Here is a 20,309-nt window from a genome sequence, read left to right as displayed (position 1 = left end):
GGGAGGGAGAAGCAGGCCTCAGCAGGGAGCTCAACGCAGGGCTCGCTCCCAGGACCCTGGGATCATGACCTGAGCTGAAGGCAGACACCCAAGGACTGAGCCACCCAGGCGCCCCAGAGTCTTTTGTTTTTTTAATTCTCTTCTGCTTACTCCCCGCCTTTCCCCAGCCTACTTCCTTCTAAGAACAGGTAGCTATGAGAGACTCCTAAGATGTATCACATTTTTGTCTTAAGGGAAATAAAGCTAATGTTCATTATGCCAAAGTACCAAATATATAAAATAGACATTATTATTTATATTTTTTCTTTTGCTTAAATTTCAAATTTATGATTGACCAAAAAAGGGGAAACACTTTGAAGAATGACAGTTTACTTAGGTGAGTTCAAATTGTTGCTCTTGTAGCTGTGTTTTATTTTCTTTTGTAAATAATGAGAGGAAATTCTTTTTAAGGTCATAGTTGTGATGAGAGGTATCCTCTGTGCCCCCTGCCCTCCTGTTGTGATGTGTCTGGCAAACAGTTGCAGTAGTAACTAGGAAGCACTAGTCATTCATTACCCGTTTTAGTTTGTGTCCCCTATTTTTCCAGATTGCTTATTGGGTTTGATGTTGAATTTCATATCTGTATAGATAAAGCAAATTATCTTATTTTCTTCATAAAGTCTCTGTCTTTTTATTTTGAATTTCTTCAGGGAACCTCTGAAGTTAAGGATTGAATGTCTTCCTAGCCATTTTGAAACTGGGAAGTCCATGATCAGGCTGAGTAGATATTTATATAAACAGAGCAGCAATTTGTTCCGCTCCTTAAGGAAGACACGGGGAAAAATGATCTCCCACAAAAGTCTTTAAAAAAGTAAAAGAAAACCTGTGTTCAGTAAGATTTACTTTTATAACATGAAGATTTGATTCTTTAAGGACAGTCAATATAAATGTTAGTATATATAATATATATAATACCTTTGAGTTTACAAAACATTTTGTCTTATTTGCTTTTCATAGCAAGATACCCCCACTTTATTGAAGAAACTGAACCTTAAGAGGTAGTGACCAACTCAGTTATCCCTGGTTATTTTTTCCTGATCTTATGCATTTAACTTTATGTCACAATTATTTAGCACCTTTTTGCTTTCTCTGTGAAATTCTTTATGCATTAGTCTTGTACCACCTGTGTCCATTTATTGATTTAAGTATAGGAGCCTTGGAAGTATGCTTCAGAGTGAGAACTTTAGAAAGAATAAAATGTGGTATGTTCTTTATCTCTTACTAGATAAATAATTTGAGAGAAAATCGTTCAGTTCCTTGAGAAAGTCTTAAGAATCTTGTTGGCAAACTGATTAAATTTTTTTCTAAAATGAAAATTTTTTTTGAACCCTTTGATTTCTTTTGCAAAATTGGCTTTTGCTTTTAATCATATCCCTTCTGATCTGTTCTCATTGTGGTAAAGAGATAAAACTGCAGTTGTTTATCCCAAAGCAAATCTTAATATTATTCCCATTTCTTTCTCCTTAAAAACCTTCAACTTACTGTTTTGGGGAAATAGTCCAGAATGCCTGACCATAGCTTAGAAAGCACTCTGCATTCTGCGCCCTACCTTTCCATCTCTTCTCTCCACGCTTGCCTCTCTGTGCTCTGTGTGCTAGCCATACCTGGCTTCCTTACGTAGCTTGAGTACTGTGTTTACAGCCTCAGACCATTGCGCATGCTCTTGCCTCAACCTACAATATGCTCCCTTCCCACCAACATTCTTTGGCTGTTCCATTTTTCAGGTCTTAGTTTTTTCAGAAAAGCTTGACTCGCTGATAACCAATCCCTCCTTCCCCTGCCATATATTTAGGACCCTCTGCTGTATATTTCAAGATTTTTCTGAACCCTTTTTTTTTGCTGACATTTCTTATTGTAAGTCCTTGTTTCGTGTCTGTCTTTCCTGCAAGACTGCAGTCTTCATGAGGGTAAGTACTGTGTCTTTTCTTTTTCTTTGTTACATCCCTTAGTTCATTGGCCCATGTAGGTGCTGTATAAATGTTTGTGTTGATTTAAAATTTGTTACATTTGTTAAAATTTGTTAAAATTGAGTGATTAAAATGTTTGGCATAAAACTACATAACTTTTAAAGAATGAATTTTTATTAAAATTATTATAAAAACATTTTCAAACTGATAATATTCTACCATTGTATTATTTTCTGATTGAAGTAGTATCAGACTAGTTTCCAAGAAAGAAAAGAGGAGGAAGAATAATACAAATCATTTTACAGTTCTAGTAAATTACAGTCCTAGTAATTATGATGTCTGTGTTTTGGGGTTTGTTTAGTATGTGCTTGTTACATACTTGGTTCATGAGATTTTTGCTTTAACTCTTGGAATCATCTCTTTACTTTCTGTATTTTATTTCAGTATTTGAGTTCTCCTTTTTAGATCTTATTTATCTTTGTAATATCCACTAAATCTTAAAAACATGATGTCTTTCATACAAGAGGTACAACTAAACACCAAATTGACTGTGTAGAGATTTGGAAGGTAGTTACTGTGCATTCTAATTATTTTAGTTACAGTGGTAAAATAAAGAGAGAAGCTCTCATGGGTGCTATGTTGCTCAGGTGATTATTTCCCTTTTCTGTTCTCTCTTGCCTTCCCTCTTTTTTGTGGACAAAACCTATTCACAGGATTATCCTTCTAATGTCGCCACCCCCTGCTACTTTAACTAAAGTTGGGAATTTTGTTCATTATAGTAATGGTGATTTATTTGTCTTGTTCTTGTGGTGGTTGGTTGCTAGTTATTGGTACAAGATGACATAAAGACCTGATGATGGTGTAGAAATAAACCAGTCTGTGTTGAATTATTTCCCATATTATCTCTGGCCCTCAAATTATGAATATTTGGTTGTTAATTCCTACTCATGTCTATGTTAGTAACCTCAGGAGAATTATTGCAGTAAGCTTTTCAATTGTGGCTCTATAGTAAGTTAAACGTTAAAAATTCCTTCTTAGGCGATTCCTTCCCAAATAAAATTGAACCTACACAATCTTTGATATATTTCTCTTTTACTTTAAAAATTTAATGGGATAGCTTTTAGAAGCAAAACTTATAAACAAAATTGATGGCACTTTGTATTATTTTATGGCTTTTGAACCAAACCAGATGTGAATTTTTTGTAGGTTATCATTCAATCCATTGTCAGATTGGCAATATACTTAGTCTTGAGGGTTTCTTTTTTTTATGATTAAATAAATTTAAATTCCTTGCATCTTTATCCCTGGGCTTGTTTTTCTCAGTCTTTGAATTTAAGTTAATCTCTTTAGACAGTTTAGATTTTTCATATTGCTCTTTTGAGTTCCTTCAGGTAGACTGAGCTATATTTTGAATGAATAGATGCTCAGTAGAGAAAACTTGGAAACCAGAGAACAGCTCAAAAATCAGTTAGTCTCTCTGGTTATCTGCTAATAATACTTTGGCATATTTCCTTTCAGTCTTTTTTTCTAATATCTGTCTACCTAGTAAGAGTGTACTCTTGGGATCAGACTGCCTGAATTCAACCCTTGGGCTTCACCTCTGGGAAAGTTACATTTTGTCTTTCAGTTTCCTAACTGGTAAGGAATATCCCCTTACTGGGGATAATAATAGTACCTACCTTAAAAGATGGGTGAAACTAAATGAAAATATATATAAAGTCCCTGGCATGTACTAAAGCACTCAGTAATATTAGCCATTATTTTTCAAACCTGCTACACAGCATAATAGTGTTCAATAGTCATTTTTCTCACTGAATTAGGTATTGTGTGGTATTTTGACATTTACCCACATTGTCATTTGAAGCAGATAAGACTTTCTACTATTGGATTCTTGAAGTCCTTCTAGTAAGACCTTCTCTAGCTATAAGCCCTGGTGTCTTTTTCCTCTTCATACTTTTCCTCTCCAAATACCTTTTTCTCAAGGTATTTGATTCCTGGCTTTAGCATAACTTCTTTTTTAGAAATTTATATGGCTATTTTTTGTGACCCCATAGCTTTTCATTAGAACATTTATGTGGGTCTTTAAAATGAATAAAATTTTATGTAATTTTATGCCTTATCAAATACCTTACACTGCACAATACATTTATCTAATGGAACATTTGAAATCGCCAACACCACATGTAGGCAACTTTTTGGACTTGGGATGAACTTGGAAGGTCATTTCTGTAGAAATTGCCCTCTGAGTGCCTGGTCGTGAATCTGGCATTTTTGTGTTGGGAAAACTAATTATCGTCAAGCAATAAAGCAGTTTGGAATTTGTTTTCATGTGGTCTTGCTTACATGTTTATTACCAGTTTTGTAGTTCACTCAAGTTTAGTTTTATACGTTTCCAAACTCTTGTTGTATAGTTATGAGTTACTAATTTTACATTTAGAAAGCCTTTATTAATACAGATCATGGAGATTAAAATGAAATCTAGGTACTGATTATCCAGAATTTACTCTTTTCTACTTTAATTTAGGAACTGTTTTTGTGGTGGTTAATTATGAATTATAACTACCTTTGCATTTTATTTACAGAAACTCTGGGAGCTTTCCAGGGTTTTTTTTTGTTAACCAGAATTACAGAATCGAATTAGTCAAAATATAGTATAAAATGATTTTAACAAAAATCAGTTAAAAAAATCTTCCTAATAAATACTCTAATTTTTTAAATCTGAGTACCTCTTTTTCTGTATAAGAAAAGAGCCCAAGTTATACTGAGATACCTGCTGAGTTACACTGTCTTTGCTTCTTCATCTACTCTTTCTGTTGTCACACATAATTAATTTTTTGGGTTTTGGAATCTATAGCCACATGCTTCTCCTTGAATTCATTATGCCACCAGCAGGGCTCTACTTTCATGAGCTGGCAGAAGTTGCAAACATTAGTTTTGGTGCCTTCCAGGTTAGATTGTTAAGGGAAGACAGCTTTCCTTCACTGGAGTAGACATTGTATAGCATTTAAAACCAAACAAAAAACCTCTGCATTTTTGTTAATTCATAGTAATTTATATTTTTTTTCCAACTCATCTTTTTTAGCAGTGGTTAATTTTGATCTTGGATAATTTATTGCGATTGCAGCACATATTCTTGTCCATTTTATGAAGTACTTAGCAGAAGGAGAACAAATTCTAAACATTTTGAGGGAAGTGATAGTATTTCTGCTTTAGTTCTTTTTTGTTTGTAGAGATTTTATCATGTATTTTTCCAGTGTCCTCAAAATTGTATCTACTGAGGTTTTTGCAGATGCTCTTTCTTGGCAGCTACCCGTTTTTTTCTTAAAAAACTTGGTTCTGGTAGTACAGGTTTGTATACAGATTTCCCATGAAGTTGGTTCAGATGGTACAGATTTGTATAGTGAGGAAAACTAATGTAACTCTGGTTATATTTATCTTTTTCTAAAATCATCTATTGAAAACTTGGTCCTAGCTATAGGAAGAAAGCATCATGTTCCTAGATAGAAAGATGTCAGTTATTTATAAGTGAATGAAATTAACCTCACATTTCCAAAAAATTTATTTTTTTTAACTTCTCAGTGATCCTCAAAGTAGATAATAATGAAGACTGAGACTATTTAAAAATGGACGCATAATGATGAAGAATAGCCAGATAAATATTGAAACATCATTAGTTATAAAATTAAAATTTTGGTACTGGCATATAAATAGACATGAGGTCAGTGATCTAAAACAGAAATAAATACATAAGATAATTTAATCACAATTTAATGGATAGAGAAGGATTAGTAAATGAAAAGTCTGGAACAAAGGGTTACTTGGGAGAGAAAAAATATCTTTAGAGATTCACCCCAATATATACTAAAACTCCAGATAAATTAAGGAGGTAAGTGAGAACTTTAAGCCACAGGAAAGTAAAAGAAAATGTAAGTGGATATTTATTGTACTGTTGGCTGGTTAGGACTCTTCATATTAAATCAGTAAAAGAAGTTATTTTAGGGCGCCTGGGTGGCTCAGTTGGTTAAGCGACTGCCTTCGGCTCAGGTCATGATCCTGGAGTCCCGGGATCGAGTCCCGCATCGGGCTCCCTGCTCGGCGGGGAGCCTGCTTCTCCCTCTAACCCTCCCCCCTCTCGTGTACTCTCTCTCTTTCTCATTCTCGCTCTCTCAAATAAATAAATCTTTAAAAAAAAAAAAAGTTATTTTAAAAAGGAAAGATATTGAAAGAATTGACTCAACTTTGTGAAATTGTGAGCTGTCAAAGAACAGCATTAATATGAAAGTCGAGTATATTGTGGAAAATGTTTCTAGAAATATAACTAGGGGCGCCTGGGTGGCTCAGTCAGTTAAGTGTCGGCCTTCAGCTCAGGTCATGATCTCAGGGTACTGGGATCAAGTCCTGGATCAGGCTCGCTCCTCAGCGGGGAGTCTGCCCTTCCCTCTGCCCCTGCCCCCCCCCCCCGGCTTGTGCTCTCTATGCGTGCTCTCTCTAATAAATAAAATCTTAAAAAAAAAGAAATATAACTAGAGAAATTAAAGTCTAGAGAGAAAGAGAAACTTGCTTAAAGTCCCCACACTATCAGGTTTGAACACAAGTCTGTTAAACTTAGAGGCTAACTCTTATTTCATTAAGGAATACAGCATAGCTGTTAAAATGCTGTTTATGAGGGAAATCTTTGTAAAATTTTGAAAGTGACTGATAGAATTATGGATTTTTCTTCTTTCATTTATGTTATTTTCTACACTGAGTACACATTAATTAGTGTTATGATTAGAAAAAAGAATCAATTCTTAAAAAATAAGTATAAACTGGGGAAAAGTGACTTGGGGGGGGATTTGATTTATTGTCCTTATACCTAGAGAAGTAATGGATATGAATCCACTGGTTAGATATGTATGTAGTTATATCTAACATTAAGAAATTGTGGGCCTTTTGTTTATCTCTAATAGTTCTGTAGACTTGTGCGTATAGTCCCCACAGTATCAGGTTTGAACACAAGTTTCAGAGACCGTTTTGAATGATTTGCTACAGATGACAGTTTTCATCATTTTGTTCCTTTTCTCTCTTCAAATTTTATTTATTTTCACCTTTTTTTTTTTTTTTTAAGATTTTATTTATTTGAGAGAGAGAGCACATACGCGCGAGCAGAGGGAGAGGGACAAGCACACTCCGTGTTGAGCACTGGCTCACTCCTTAACCTGGAGATCATGACCTGAGCCAAAATCAAGAGTCGGTCACTTAACCGACTGAGACACCCAGGCACCCCTCTTGATATTTTAAAGAGACTGATATTTCAAATGGTTAACAGTGATTTCTGGAATGTTTATTTTATTTACTGTTCTATTTACTAGGAAATTGAGTAAAATATGTTTACTTTTCTCTTTCCCTCCATATTAAATCTATTTAGCAGAGCAGTTGAAATGAACTATTTAGGGAGATTCTGGATATATAATCTGTTTGATAAATTCTCCATTTTTGTTTTATTCCTTAAACCGAATTGTTTTATTTTCTGTGTAATTTATTCATTAAATTCCCCAAATACATACTGATCATCTACTGAGTGCCAGCCATCATTGTCAGCTTTGAGGTAATATAAGGACAAAAAAGACAAAATCTGGTACATATGGATCTTATTATATAAGTTGGGGGGGGGGCAGGAAATAAACAGTTGAACATACGAACAAATAAACATATAGCATCAGTTGATAAGTGATGGGAAAAGAACAAATAGCTAAATAAAGGGGGGCCAGGAGTTATAGGTGGTGGTAGGGAATGAGTTGCAATTTTCAATGAACTGATCAGGTTAGGCTTCATTGAGAAGTGACAGAAATCTGAGAAAAGACTTGGGAGAAGATCAAGTAATTAGCTATATGTGGGAACAGTATTCTAGCCAAAGGGAACAACCAGTGCAGAGACCCGACGTTAGGAACATTCCTCCTGTGTGCGGAGAATAGGGGGAGATTAGAGTGGCTGGAGCAGACTGAGTAAAGGGTCTCAAGTAGCAAGTGAATTCAGAGAGGTGATGAGAGACAAGATTATGCATGGTCTTGGTAGGCTTGATGTGTAAGGAATTTGGTATTTATTCTGAATGAAATGAAGAACATTGTAGTTTTGAGCACAGGAGTGATGTTACAAGGTAACCGGTTAGGTTTCTTCTGAAATTCACTACAGTCTTATTAGCAGAGGTGACATTTTAACTGGCCTTAGAGAGTAAGAAAGAATTTGCCAAGTGAAGGAAGATAGAAATTTGCTTTGGCAGGCTTAATTTAAGAATATTTCTCATCACCATACTTAGGAAAATAAAAGTACTTTCAAACCAAGTCCTATATGCTACTACTTTCAAACCAAGTCCTATATGCTACTTGATTTAAGATTAAAACTGTAATAATGTCATATAAGGAACTTATTTCTTTGTGACCCCTTAGACCTGTTTAACCATGCTCATTTTAAAAATTGGTGTTCTAGTTTAATAAAATTTAAGGAGTTTCTGTAATCCAAGAGACATTTCCTTTTTATGAAAAAATCCAATTAGTCTATTAATAGTTTCTTTAGAAAGTGAATAATTGCCATTTGCCGTTCTGCCATAAAACTATAGATTAAATTGAACCATCTTGTGTATCTTATTAACTAAGATTCATTTATATACTTTTTAGTTTAAAAGGTTCTACACTCAGTTGGGGGAAAAATGAATAAGACAGAATTTCTTTCCTTAGAGTATTTAAGATCTGGTAAGGGAGATAGACACTATGCAAAGGGTATAGTAAAAGAAAATACGAATTTTTGAATTGGAGTCCTAGAACATCCTCCTCTCTACCTTTGTAAAAATTCTCTACCTATTTGATCTGGTTGGGCCTACAAATTCAGCCTCCTCAGGTTAACTTGAACTATCGAACCATACTTACATTTCCTCTCTAACTCCCTCTATCAAGTTTGTCCAGCAAGTTATTACCTGCAAATTCTACATTCTGTTCTCAGTAGATTATCTTTTAGTTATTGTTACACAAGTTTGTAATTTGTCTAAGTCAAGGACTTGGGCTAGGATAGAGTCATAGTATAGATATTCAGTAGTTAATTGGTAGCCAAGCATAACAAAAGGTAGTATAGAATTACAGTTTTAACTATAAATATATTTCAAATAATGTTTCTGGAAAGTTTTATTTGAAAAGCTGACTATAAAGTAGCTTTTTGAAAGGGATATTCTTTTTTTTTTTTAGTTGATTCCTAAAATAAAAATAAAGATTTAAACCCAGTTTAGAAAGACTCAGAAAAAAAAAGAAAAAAACTATGTTTAAGAGAGCAGCCAAGATGCCCTTCAAGAGATGAATGGATAAAGAAGATGTGGTCCATATATACAATGGAATATTACTCAGCCATCAGAAAGGATGAATACCCAGCTTTTACATCAACATGGATGGGACTGGAGGAGATTATGCTAAGTGAAATAAGTCAAGCAGAGAAAATCAATTATCATATGGTTTCACTTATTTGTGGAACATAAGGAATAGCATGGAGGACATTAGGAGAAGGAAGAGAAAAATGAAGGGGGGAAAATGGGAGTGGGAGAACGAACCGTGAGAGACTATGGACTCTGAGAAACAAACTGAGGGTTTTAGAGGGGCGAGGGATGGGGGAATGGGTTAGCCCGGTGATGGGTATTAAGGAGGGCACGTACTGCATGGAGCACTGGGTGTTATACGAAAACAATGGATCATGGATCACCACATCAAAAACCAATGATGTATTGTATGGTGACTAACATAACATAATAAAATTAAATTAAAAAAAAGAGCAGCAACATTTCTCTTTTTCTTTACTTATTTTTTGCTTAGAAAATACTTCATCAACTCCAATTATTAAATGGTCTTTATAATGAATTTATATTTAAAAATTTTGACATATATGCATGTACTTGATCATTAAAATAATAGTTTTGATGTTGTAATTATTTCTAGTAATCATTTTTATACCTGAACAGTATTAAATGTCTTAAAAAATTTGTCATTTTGAGAATTTTGTAAATTTATGATGGAGGGAATTAACTACATCTTGGTAACACTGTCAACATTTGTGTTATTTATCATCACTTAATTTCTTACAGGATAGACAGGTGAGTCTGAGATATCATGGATCCTTAGTGTTTGGATAGGATCCTTAGTGTTTGGATAGGATCCTTAGTGTTTGGATAAGTTCTCCTTTGGCAAGACAATTGATGTCTTTGGGTTTGTGTGATTCTTGCTCTATATCAGTTTGGAACCAAAGCACCAGAGGATGTCTTTTACCAGGCTATTTCTGTGCATAAGGAAAAATGTATCAGGTTTGTTAGAAACTTAGTAAATCACTGCTACTGTGTGACCAGCTTAAGCCTAAATATGGTAATTTACAACTGTCAAAGCTTATCTCAGATATTCCCAGATGTTAAAAATAAATTGTAGTATAGAATTTATGTGGTAACAGCAAAGAAGTATATTATATTAGAATATAAAATAATTGATATAGTAAAAGAACATGTAAATATAATGTAATTATTCCTTGAAATGTAATGCAGAGCATTTTTCTACATTTCTCTTCACAAGTCCCCAAGATTTTTTTTTTTGTTTTTAAATACAATGTGAGCCAAACACTTACTGTTCATGAATAAAATAATAAATACTGAGATTTTTTATGTTATACCAAGATACTTGTATTTCATCAACTTTAGGACATAATTGCTGGGTTCTAAATCTAGGTTAAATAGTATTTTGTATATATATTTAAAATTTTGGGGGGACTAAATTCAAGTGAGAAGCTGCAGTGCTTACTATGCAAAGTAGATGGCAGTCACAGTCAGAAAAAAGCCTTATATTAAAAGTAATTTTGAAAAGTATATTAAAAGGAATCTGTAAGTGAATAATGAGCCTGCATATCAGTCAGCACATATTTATTGAGCACCTTCTTCGTCTGTAATTATCAGAATAGAAAATACGTACAGTGGTAATTCAGATAGAAGAGAACATTTTGGGCTGAAGTCAGCTCATCAGGCTCTGGACAGAAGATAAATTTCAGTCATATCTTGAAAGATGGTTAAAATGGATGAGTTGACAAAGAAGAGCTAATAGGTTCTAGAGAAGGAATCATTATACAGGTGTTTGGCAAGATCCCCAGTTTAATTACTTTTTAAAATAATGCAATGGATTATTCCTTTCACTTCATTTGTGCAGTTTTTTTAAAACATTATTTGGTGTGTCAAATTTAGTGTGTTCAAGAATTGCTGGTTGATGAAAAGTAGAAATTGCTGGATCCAGTTTTAACTGCTTTTGTCAGAAAATATATCTCATGGGGGCATTTTAAAGAAATAATATATAAAATGCTTTTGGTTTTTTAGGAGTACTAGCCAGAGAGTAAAGAAGTCTAAATTTTAATCCTAGTTTCGTGTTTTACTTACTTTGTGACTTTAGACAGTTATATAAACTGACTTTGCTTATTTGTAAAATTAGGATAATAGTGCCTGACTTAATTCCGGTAAAACTCAGAGCCATATATATTAGAAAGCATCTCTGTTTTTACCAACATTTGAGAAGTTGGAATATGTGAATTTTTAAAAGATGATAATTAAGAAAATTAATTTCTGAATTGTACTCATTTCTCCCATTTCTCTTGGTAGCGGATACTTTGTTTTCACGGAAGCTGAATGGGAAATACAGACTTGAACGACTTGTTCCCACGGCAGTATATCAGCACATGAAAATGCATAAACGAATTCTTGGACACTTGTCATCTGTGTACTGTGTAACTTTTGATCGAACTGGCAGACGGATATTTACTGTAAGTATATTTTGAAGTATGATCTTAATTCATATATAGCATTGAAGAAACATTGCTTATAGTTGAACTTGAAACAGAACTTTTTTTTCTCTTCTAATGAAAAACTGGATATTGAGGTAATTTAGCTTAGTATAATAAAAGATTTTATTTGAAGTTTGGAAAGTTTCTAAAGGACATGTAGTACAGGCACAGCTATATGATGGTACTGCATTATGGATAAGTGTAATTCCCAACATATCAAATAAGCCGTTTAACATTTTATAAAAATATCATATAATTAAATTACATACCAGGGGCTTTTCGAAAGTGTGTTAAGCAAATTAGAGGAGATTATTAAATGTAACTTTTTATATTATCCTTAGCACCTTATTCTTCAGTATATTTGATCTTGTGTTTAAAGAGGTTCTTTGGGCTTATTTGCTGTTGTTTCTTTTAACTTGTTAAATGGAGAAAAGCGGAGCTTTTCAGCTTTAACTGAGAAAATTACTTTTGGAAATATTTCTGTTTATTTTTAGATACATTAACTATTACATACACTAAGGGTGGTAGTTACTATACAGTTCTTGTACTTATATTACTACCCTGTGGGCTAAAGGTATGCATTCATTCATAGAGTCCTTAATTTTCTTTGAAGTAAGCCACTGGGTAATGGAAGTTAAAATGGAAATTCCTATCTCTGTCTTTGGAGAGCAGCTGCAAATTTTACATGTTGGGTACAATTACAGATTCCTCTTTTAAGTAAATATGCTTGTAAACTGAGATTTATTTATATCTACTTCTCTACCCATGTACCCAGTCACCTGTAAAATAGCTTAAACAGCAGGATGTGGGAAAGGATTTCCATACATATCTTTTGGCTCTCATCCACTCAGGCATTTGCAGATCATTTCTTAGATTAGTATTCTCCTCTTTCACCTTCTCTTTTATCTCCATTGTTCTCTATGAAGCAAAATAAAAGTGAAATTCTGATTGATCATGATTTTCAGAGTGGAGAACAGATATCTATATATTTGCTAAAGTGCTTGATATATCTATAACAGTAATTTGTTTTCAAATGGTAATGGAAAATTACATTTAGCTTTTTCAAGTTCAGTATACCAATATTTAAATTCAGTTCTCAAAACAAAGTAAATTTGGCATTTGTAATGTTTAAAAGAATCTTTCAAAAATAGTAATAGACTGAAATAACAAGAAAAAAGTATTACATTCTGTTTGTACTTCATTTTGGTGCGTATAAAGTTATGCCTTTGCATTGAGGTTATAAAAATATATAACTTACTTAATTTTTGATGTTAGTAAAGTATCTTGTGGGGATTCTCTTTTTAAAAATGATAGGATGATAAGTATTTGTTTCTTGTACTTTATGAAGCATTATGTGTGTTTTGATTTGAATTAGATACATAATCTCCTAGAATTTTTTTTGAGGGAAAATGCAGTGAAATAATGTGCTGTTGCTATCTCCTGAGTTTAGTAGAGTGGTAGATAAGGAGTTGGAAGAGCAGCACTTTGAACCAGGGGATAGCAAACTACTGTGGGTCAAAGCCAGGCTTCAGCCTGTTTTTGTAAATAAAATTTTATTCAAACAAAGGCATGTTTAGTTGTTCTGTATGTATTGCCTGTGGTTGCTTTTGCGCTACCAAACGGCAGAGTTGAATAATTATGACAGAGACTGGCACATGTGAGTATTTATGACTGCAAAGTCTAAGATAATCCGGCCCTGTACAGAAAAAAATCTGCATGCAGCCCCTGTTCTAGACAGTTAATTCCTACTTTTAAGAATATTTGATTGGGAGAAAAGGAATGACATGGGAAGAAGAAGCTGTTTTCTGAATATTTTTCTTTAGTTGTAGACACATACTTAAAGGGAAGAAAATGATCTCCATATTATTTTATATAGGTCTTACCAGAGTCTAAAATTGTTTAGGTTTTATGTATGTGATATTATTTGCTAATTGGGCCAAACTCATAGTCTTATTTGTAATTTTTTACTGCTGATTTGCAGTTGTAGATTCCAAAATGTTACCATGTGATAAGAAATGCATAGATATGAAAAGTACTGTTATTTATAAGATTTCCTTGTATTTTTATGGTTATCTCAAGTGGCAATAGAATACCTATGTGTTCACTGTTCATATTAACTTCATGAAGTGGGATGGCTGCTGGGTGTTCCTTCATTCCACTGGAAACACACTAGCCACTGACTAATGTTTTGAAAATCAGTCTTGAAAACTGATGGGATAAAGCTTTAGGATAGTAGATCATGATTGACTAATGAGCGATTTCTGTGAGCGAGCACACTGTTGTTATTTATTGGAATAACAGTTCAGTAATAGATCAACCAGTTTTTCCTTTTTATGTATTTGGTATCTTAAGACCTTTCACATTCCGAAAGTTCTCGTGTAGATGTATTTGCATTTTTGTTAAAGGGACAGATTCTCTTGAGTCTTTCTGAGTAGACATAGCTAGAGGCAGTATGGATAGCACTGTGTTTAAGAGCATCAGCTTTGGCATTAGGTGGCTCTTAGTTCAGCTCACAGCTTTATCACTTCCTAGCAGTGCAATTTGGACACATTACCTCACCACTTTAATCTCCAGTTTTTTCAACTCTTAAAAGGGGGGGAAGGGAAATAATAATAGTACCAACCCCACAAGATTTTTGTATGACTACATGAATGAAATAATGCATGTAATTAGTATAGATCAAGATCTACAGTAAGCAGTCACTAAGTTTTACCTCCTGCTGTAGATTATATAGATAGATTTAAATAAATTTTATCCATCTTGTTTCTTACTCAACTAAAATCTTATTTACAAATTCTATACAAGATCCAAAATCAAGTTCTTGTAATTGATAAATGAAATTATATACTAGGACAACTGACAAATATTTTGTACTAGAATATTTTAATGGATTTTTCCCAGTAGAATAATGAGAGGAATCCAGGGAGAAGATAGCATAATTACTGAGTCAGACTTGCTTCCTAGTTCTTAGTTTTTAAATTTTTTTTTACTTGATTTTAGAATCACTGCCTCAAATAATATTTACCAAAGAAAAGCAGAGTTAGGGGCGCCTGGGTGGCTCAGTCGTTAAGCGTCTGCCTTTGGCTCAGGTCAGGATCCCAGGGTCCTGGGATCGAGCCCCGCATCGGGCTCCCGGCTCGGCGGGAAGCCTGCTTCTCCCTCTGCCACTCCCCTGCTTGTGTTCCCTCTCTCGCTGTGTCTCTCTCTTCAAATAAATAAATAAAATCTTTAAAAAAAAAGAAAAGCAGAGTTAATGAATTCTCTCAGGAGGAAGCCATTCACTCATAATACAAAAAAAAGTATATTGAGGGCCATATAAAAAGATCCCCCGCCCTTTTTAAAAGATTTATTTGTTTGAGAGTTAGTGAGTGGAGGGGAGGGGCAGAGGGAGAGAGAGAATTTCATGCAGGCTCCCCACTGAGCCAGAATCTGGCACAGGTTTCAATCCCACGATCTTGAGATCATGACCCGAGTGGAAATCAAGAGTCAGACGCCCAACTGACCGAGCCACCCAGGTGCCACTGCCCCTTTACAGGAAAAAAAAAAAAATGCGTCTTTTCAAATTAAGGCAAAAGAACATACAATATTTCCATAAATGCTCTAAGTTATAACTAGTCACTCTTCTAGACATTTAGGATCTAGAAATGAAAGACAAAGTATCTGTCCCTGGAGAGTTCACAGATTGTCAACAGACAATATTGCTACAACTGATAAGAAGCTTGAATGAGGCTATATAAAATATTGAAGTATCATAGAAGTGTCTAATTCAGTGTGTTGTAGGAGATGGTAAGGGAAACTTACTAGAACTGACACCTCAGCTGAGTTTAGCTGGATATTGCAGACTTAGGGAAAGGCATTTTTAAACCTTAGAAGAATATAACATGCAGTTGTATATTATTAGATATGGCAGAGAGTAAATATGGATTATCGTTTAAGCAAGAGCTAGAGGTATTAGTGGGGGACAAAATCATCAAGATCCTTTTGTTGATGTATGAAGGGGAGTGGGTTTCTTTCCTGAAGGCAATGGAGAGAAAATGACAAATTTAGACAGAAGAGTGATTGTAATTTCTCTTTTTAACAGTCCCTTTGGCATTATTGTTAAGGATGGATTGAAACTAAGACTATATATGGAGGAATTGGTGAAAAGGTTCTGTCAGTGATCCATGAAAGAAATCATCATGACTTGAACAGAGTCACAGTGAAAGTAGGGATGGAATTAATAGATTAAAAATAGAATCTCTAGGATTTAACAGTTTCTTTTGAATGTAGGGAAGAATTGAGAAGGAAGAGTATGGGATCACATGTTTTTAAACTATGTGACTGGTTAGAAAGCCCTGTCATTTACTGTGGTGTAGGGATTTAAGTAGAGAAATTTGTGATGGCGGACATGTTAAATTTGAGATTGTTAATCTATATAGCCAAAGAGAAACATTCAAGAGGCATTGGAAGCTCAGGAAAAAATTAAGGCTAGAAGATTCAGCTTGGGAATCATGGAATATGGAAATTGATTGTTTTACCTCATATGTGTGTGACTGACTTTTAAAACAGGTGAAAGAAAAGGAGAGGAGTCAGTAATTGAGACTGAGCTGCTTAAGAGGCCAGCGAAAAATAAAAGAAATGGTGTCTTAAAAGACAAAGGATCAGTATTTTACAAAAGATGTAAACCTAAAGTAAATGAGAACTGAAAGGCATTTTTTGGACTTGTCAAGGCCATTAATAACATTGACAAAAAACTTTTATTTTGGTGTTAGGGATAGTAGATTACAATGTACTGAGGAGGGATTGGGAATTGAAATATGGAAGAGACTTAACGCAGACTACTCTTTCAAAAAGCTTTGACAATTAAAAAAAAAAAAAAGACTTTTCTGAAAGTAGAGTACTATCACTGAACGTCATACCTTCTGTTATATTTTATCTTTCTTTTATGTTGCAGTGAATTTGTTTAGATGTCTCTCTTTTAAGTTGTGAACTTCTTAATAACAGAGACTTTTTTCTTGAACCTTTTGAGGTCTGTAATGCCTCAGAGTACCTAGTGCATACATTAGGGGTACAACAAATGATGAATGAATCAACCAATTAGAGAGATAAAAATGAATAATGTTCTCTTTTGCAAGAAACTTAGAATCTTCTATTAGGGGAGATATATACATATGTCTATAAGACAAATTCCCCCCTTCTTGTATGCTTCTTTTACACTGGTCCTTTCTGTGCTTCAAACTTGCAAAGCCCATTTATGGCTTTGGAGCCTTTGTACTAGCTATTCCCTTAGCATGGAATTATCTTTTCCAAAATATGCCCCTGGCTGATCCCTTTATTAGCAGTCCTCTGTTGAAGCACTGCTTTCTTAGGGATTTTTTCCTGACTACCTTCCCTTCCCATACTCTACCATTGTTTATCCCATTTAGACACTTTACCATAGTTTTCTTGCAATATGTATCACTCTCTGAAATTACTATTTTTTAAAATTTGGCTTTTGTGAGCGACCATGCTTGGGCAGTGAGAGCCAGACAGGCACTGGGCGACTCTCTGCCTCACTGAGGAGAGTAATTAAACACGGGCAGAGGAGCTCCTAAGAAGCTGAGAGACAAAATATCATCATATGCGTTCTTTGTGCAAACTCGCTGGAGGAGCACAAGAAAAAGCACCCAGATGCTTCAGTCAGCTACTCCTCAGGGAGGCAGAAGACTGTCTGCCAAGCGAAAGAAATATTAGAAGACATGGCAAAGGTGGATAGGGCTCATTATGAAAGAGAAATGAAAACTTACATCCCTCCTAAAGGGGAAACAAAAAAGTCCAAGGATCTCAGTGCACCCAAAAGGCCTCCTTCAGGCTTTTTCTTGTTTTATTCTGAGTATCACCCCAAATCAAAAGAGAACATCCCAGCCTCTCCATTGGTGAGGTTGTAAATAAACTGGGAGAGACATGGAACAACACTGCTGCGGATGACAGGCAGCCTTATGAAAAGAAGGCTGTTAAGCTGAAAGAAAAATACAAAGAGGATATTGCTGTATACTGAACTAAAGGAAGGCCTGATGCAGGGGGCGGGGTGGGAAGGAGCCGTCAAGGCTGAGAAAAAAAAAAAAGGAGTCATCAAGGCTGAGAAAAGCAAGAAAAAGCAGGAAGAGGAAAAGGATGAGGAGTAAGGCAGGGTTTTTTTCTTATCTATTAAGCATTTAACCTTCCTGTACACAACTCATTCCTTTAAAAAAAAAAAAATTGAAAATGTAGGCTGTGTAAAATTTGTTTTTAAATTGTCGGTTGTCTTTCTTTGTATAGTTTACACACTGCCAAATGTATAGCCCTGTCCTGGTGGTATTTCCAGTAGCCACTAATTTGGCCTGGTGTACAGTATGAGGGTTGTAAATTGGCATGGAAATTTAAAGCAGGTTCTTGTTGGTGCACAGGAGAAACTAGTTTTGTGTGGGGATGGTAGTTTTGTCATCTTCAGTTGTCTCCAATGCAGCTAATAGGAAATAATTGTTTTATTAATGGACTACCTCTCTGTAATTACAAAAGGAAAAAAAAGTTACAGCTGTGTTGTTGACACTGTGAATACTTCTAAGTAAATATAATTTTTTTAATTAAAAAAGGTTAAGAGGGGCACCTGGGTGGCTCAGTCGTTAAGCGGCTGCCTTCGGCTCGGGTCATGATCCCAGAGTCTTGGGGTCGAGCCCCACATCGGGCTCCCCGCTTGGCGGGAGGCCTGCTTCTCCCTCTCCCACTCCCCCTGCTTGTGTTCCTGCTCTCGCTGTCTCTGTCTCTGTCAAATAAATAAATAAAATCTTTAAAAAAAAAAAAAAAGGTAAGATAGAATTGGGGTTTTGTGATACTTTCTTAGTAAGTGTCATTAGGATAGACAGGGACCTTGACTGTCTTATTACCATTGACTAAAATAGGAACCCAGGAGTCTGTACTGATTAAGTAAATCAATAAGAAAGGAGGAAAAACTATTCTTTATTGTTGAATGTCAACTGATAATTGTAGAAAGAATGATGATTTGGCAACCATCATAGTGGTGGTTGATTCATTTGTATGTCATCAGTGGAGGCTAAGACTGGTAGAGGATTTTGTCTGAAGATCTTGGCCTAATCTTGCAATATGTTCCCACAAGATACTAATTAAAAGGGGGGGAATTGCAACTTTATAGGGGAGAAACTGTGGAAACACATGATAAAATTAACTTCACTAGTGGTGAGATGAGTTGACATTATGTGTCCTCTCAAGTGGTGCATTGAAAAATACATCTGGTAGGATTCCTACCGAGACAATATGATTTAGGTCTGGTCATGAAGAAACAGTAAACGGACTGAGGCTTGGGGTCATCCTACAGAACTTAAGGTTTGTATTTATAAATTTCTGAGGACACAAAATCAAAGCCTGAGGAAATATTCTAGATTGAAGGAGACTGAAGAGACAGTTTAACTAAAATGTAACATGTGTTGCTATATGGAATCCTGGGCCAAAAAGGAAAAGGAAACATTGTCAAGGTATTTGACAGAATTTGAATGGGGTCTGTGGATTGGGTAGCAGTTATATCAATGTGGATTTTCCAGCTTATGTAGATGATGTCTTTTTTTGGGAGAATACACACTGGGATATTTAGAATGATGGGGCATCAAGTCTGCAGCCTGCTCTTAAATAGTGCAGAAAAAAATTAATGGTAATGGATGTGGGTTTTATATGGAGAGAAAGGAAGAGAAGAAAGGTGGTGATAGAGTAAATGCAGTGAATTCTTAATAGCTGATCAATCTGGGTCATGGAGATATTGAAGACATTGGTACTCTTCTTAAAACTCTCTAAGTTTGAAATTTAAAAAAGTGCATGGTGAGGGGGGCACCTGGGTAGCTCAATCAGTTAAGCGTCTGCCTTCGGCTTGGGTCGTGATCCTGGGGTCCTGGGATTGAGCCCTCCATCGGGCCCCTGGGAGCCTACTTCTCCCTCTGCCTGCCGCTCTCCCTGCTTGTGCACGTGCACTCTGGCTCTCTTGCTCTCTTGCTCTCTCTCTGTCAAATAAATAAATAAAAATCTTTATAAAAGTGCATGGGAGTTATAGTGAGTATTCAATAAGTTTGGTAATAATGAAAAGAAGAGCAAGAGTACAGTAATTTATAGGAAGATAAATTGTGAAAAACTGGGTCAAGGGGAAGGAGCTAGAACAGTAAACTTGATACACAAAGGTCTTTAAGGAGGATAGATAGAATTTCTAAGTAGATGAAGATGGGATGTATAAAGAGCAGTGTATTTTGGCCTATTTAGAAAGATAGTTAAGTAGGTTCACCATGAACAGATTCTACTTTTCATTGTGAAGTATTTTATCTGGTAAGAGTCTTGGTTAAGGAACAGAACTGGGTCCTAGAGGTACTTGATAAACCCTGGTAGCAGGAAAAGAGTGATGAACAGGGACTAGTTAGCCTTAGCCTCCCAAATAAATTGAGGGTTCATAAATTTGCAATGTTGTAGATTTAGTATGCATATCCTCTTTTTCCATGATAGTACTTGGTATCCTGGGAGCAGGATCAGAGCAGGTGATAATTACTTTGA

At 35.1% G+C, this 20,309-nt stretch overlaps 1 protein-coding gene and 1 pseudogene across 3 annotated transcripts in view; both read left to right on the top strand.

The window, feature by feature from the left end:
- The window catches only part of PHIP (PHIP subunit of CUL4-Ring ligase complex), a 135,077-nt gene that overhangs the window by 22,364 nt on the left and 92,404 nt on the right, over positions 1 to 20,309 (top strand). For all 3 annotated transcript variants that reach the window (XM_081828573.1, XM_081828571.1, XM_081828572.1), the window contains exon 7: positions 11,587 to 11,747. In XM_081828573.1, the coding sequence (XP_081684699.1) occupies positions 11,587 to 11,747 (161 nt within the window). The remainder of the gene's footprint in view (positions 1 to 11,586; positions 11,748 to 20,309) is intronic.
- Positions 14,416 to 18,991, top strand: LOC102741431 (high mobility group protein B1 pseudogene; annotated as a pseudogene).

This window comes from Leptonychotes weddellii, chromosome 8 (assembly GCF_054177405.1).
Source record: "Leptonychotes weddellii isolate Sample4059 chromosome 8, ASM5417740v2, whole genome shotgun sequence".
Lineage (NCBI taxonomy): Eukaryota > Metazoa > Chordata > Mammalia > Carnivora > Phocidae > Leptonychotes > Leptonychotes weddellii.
This window is presented reverse-complemented; position numbering and strand designations above follow the sequence as displayed.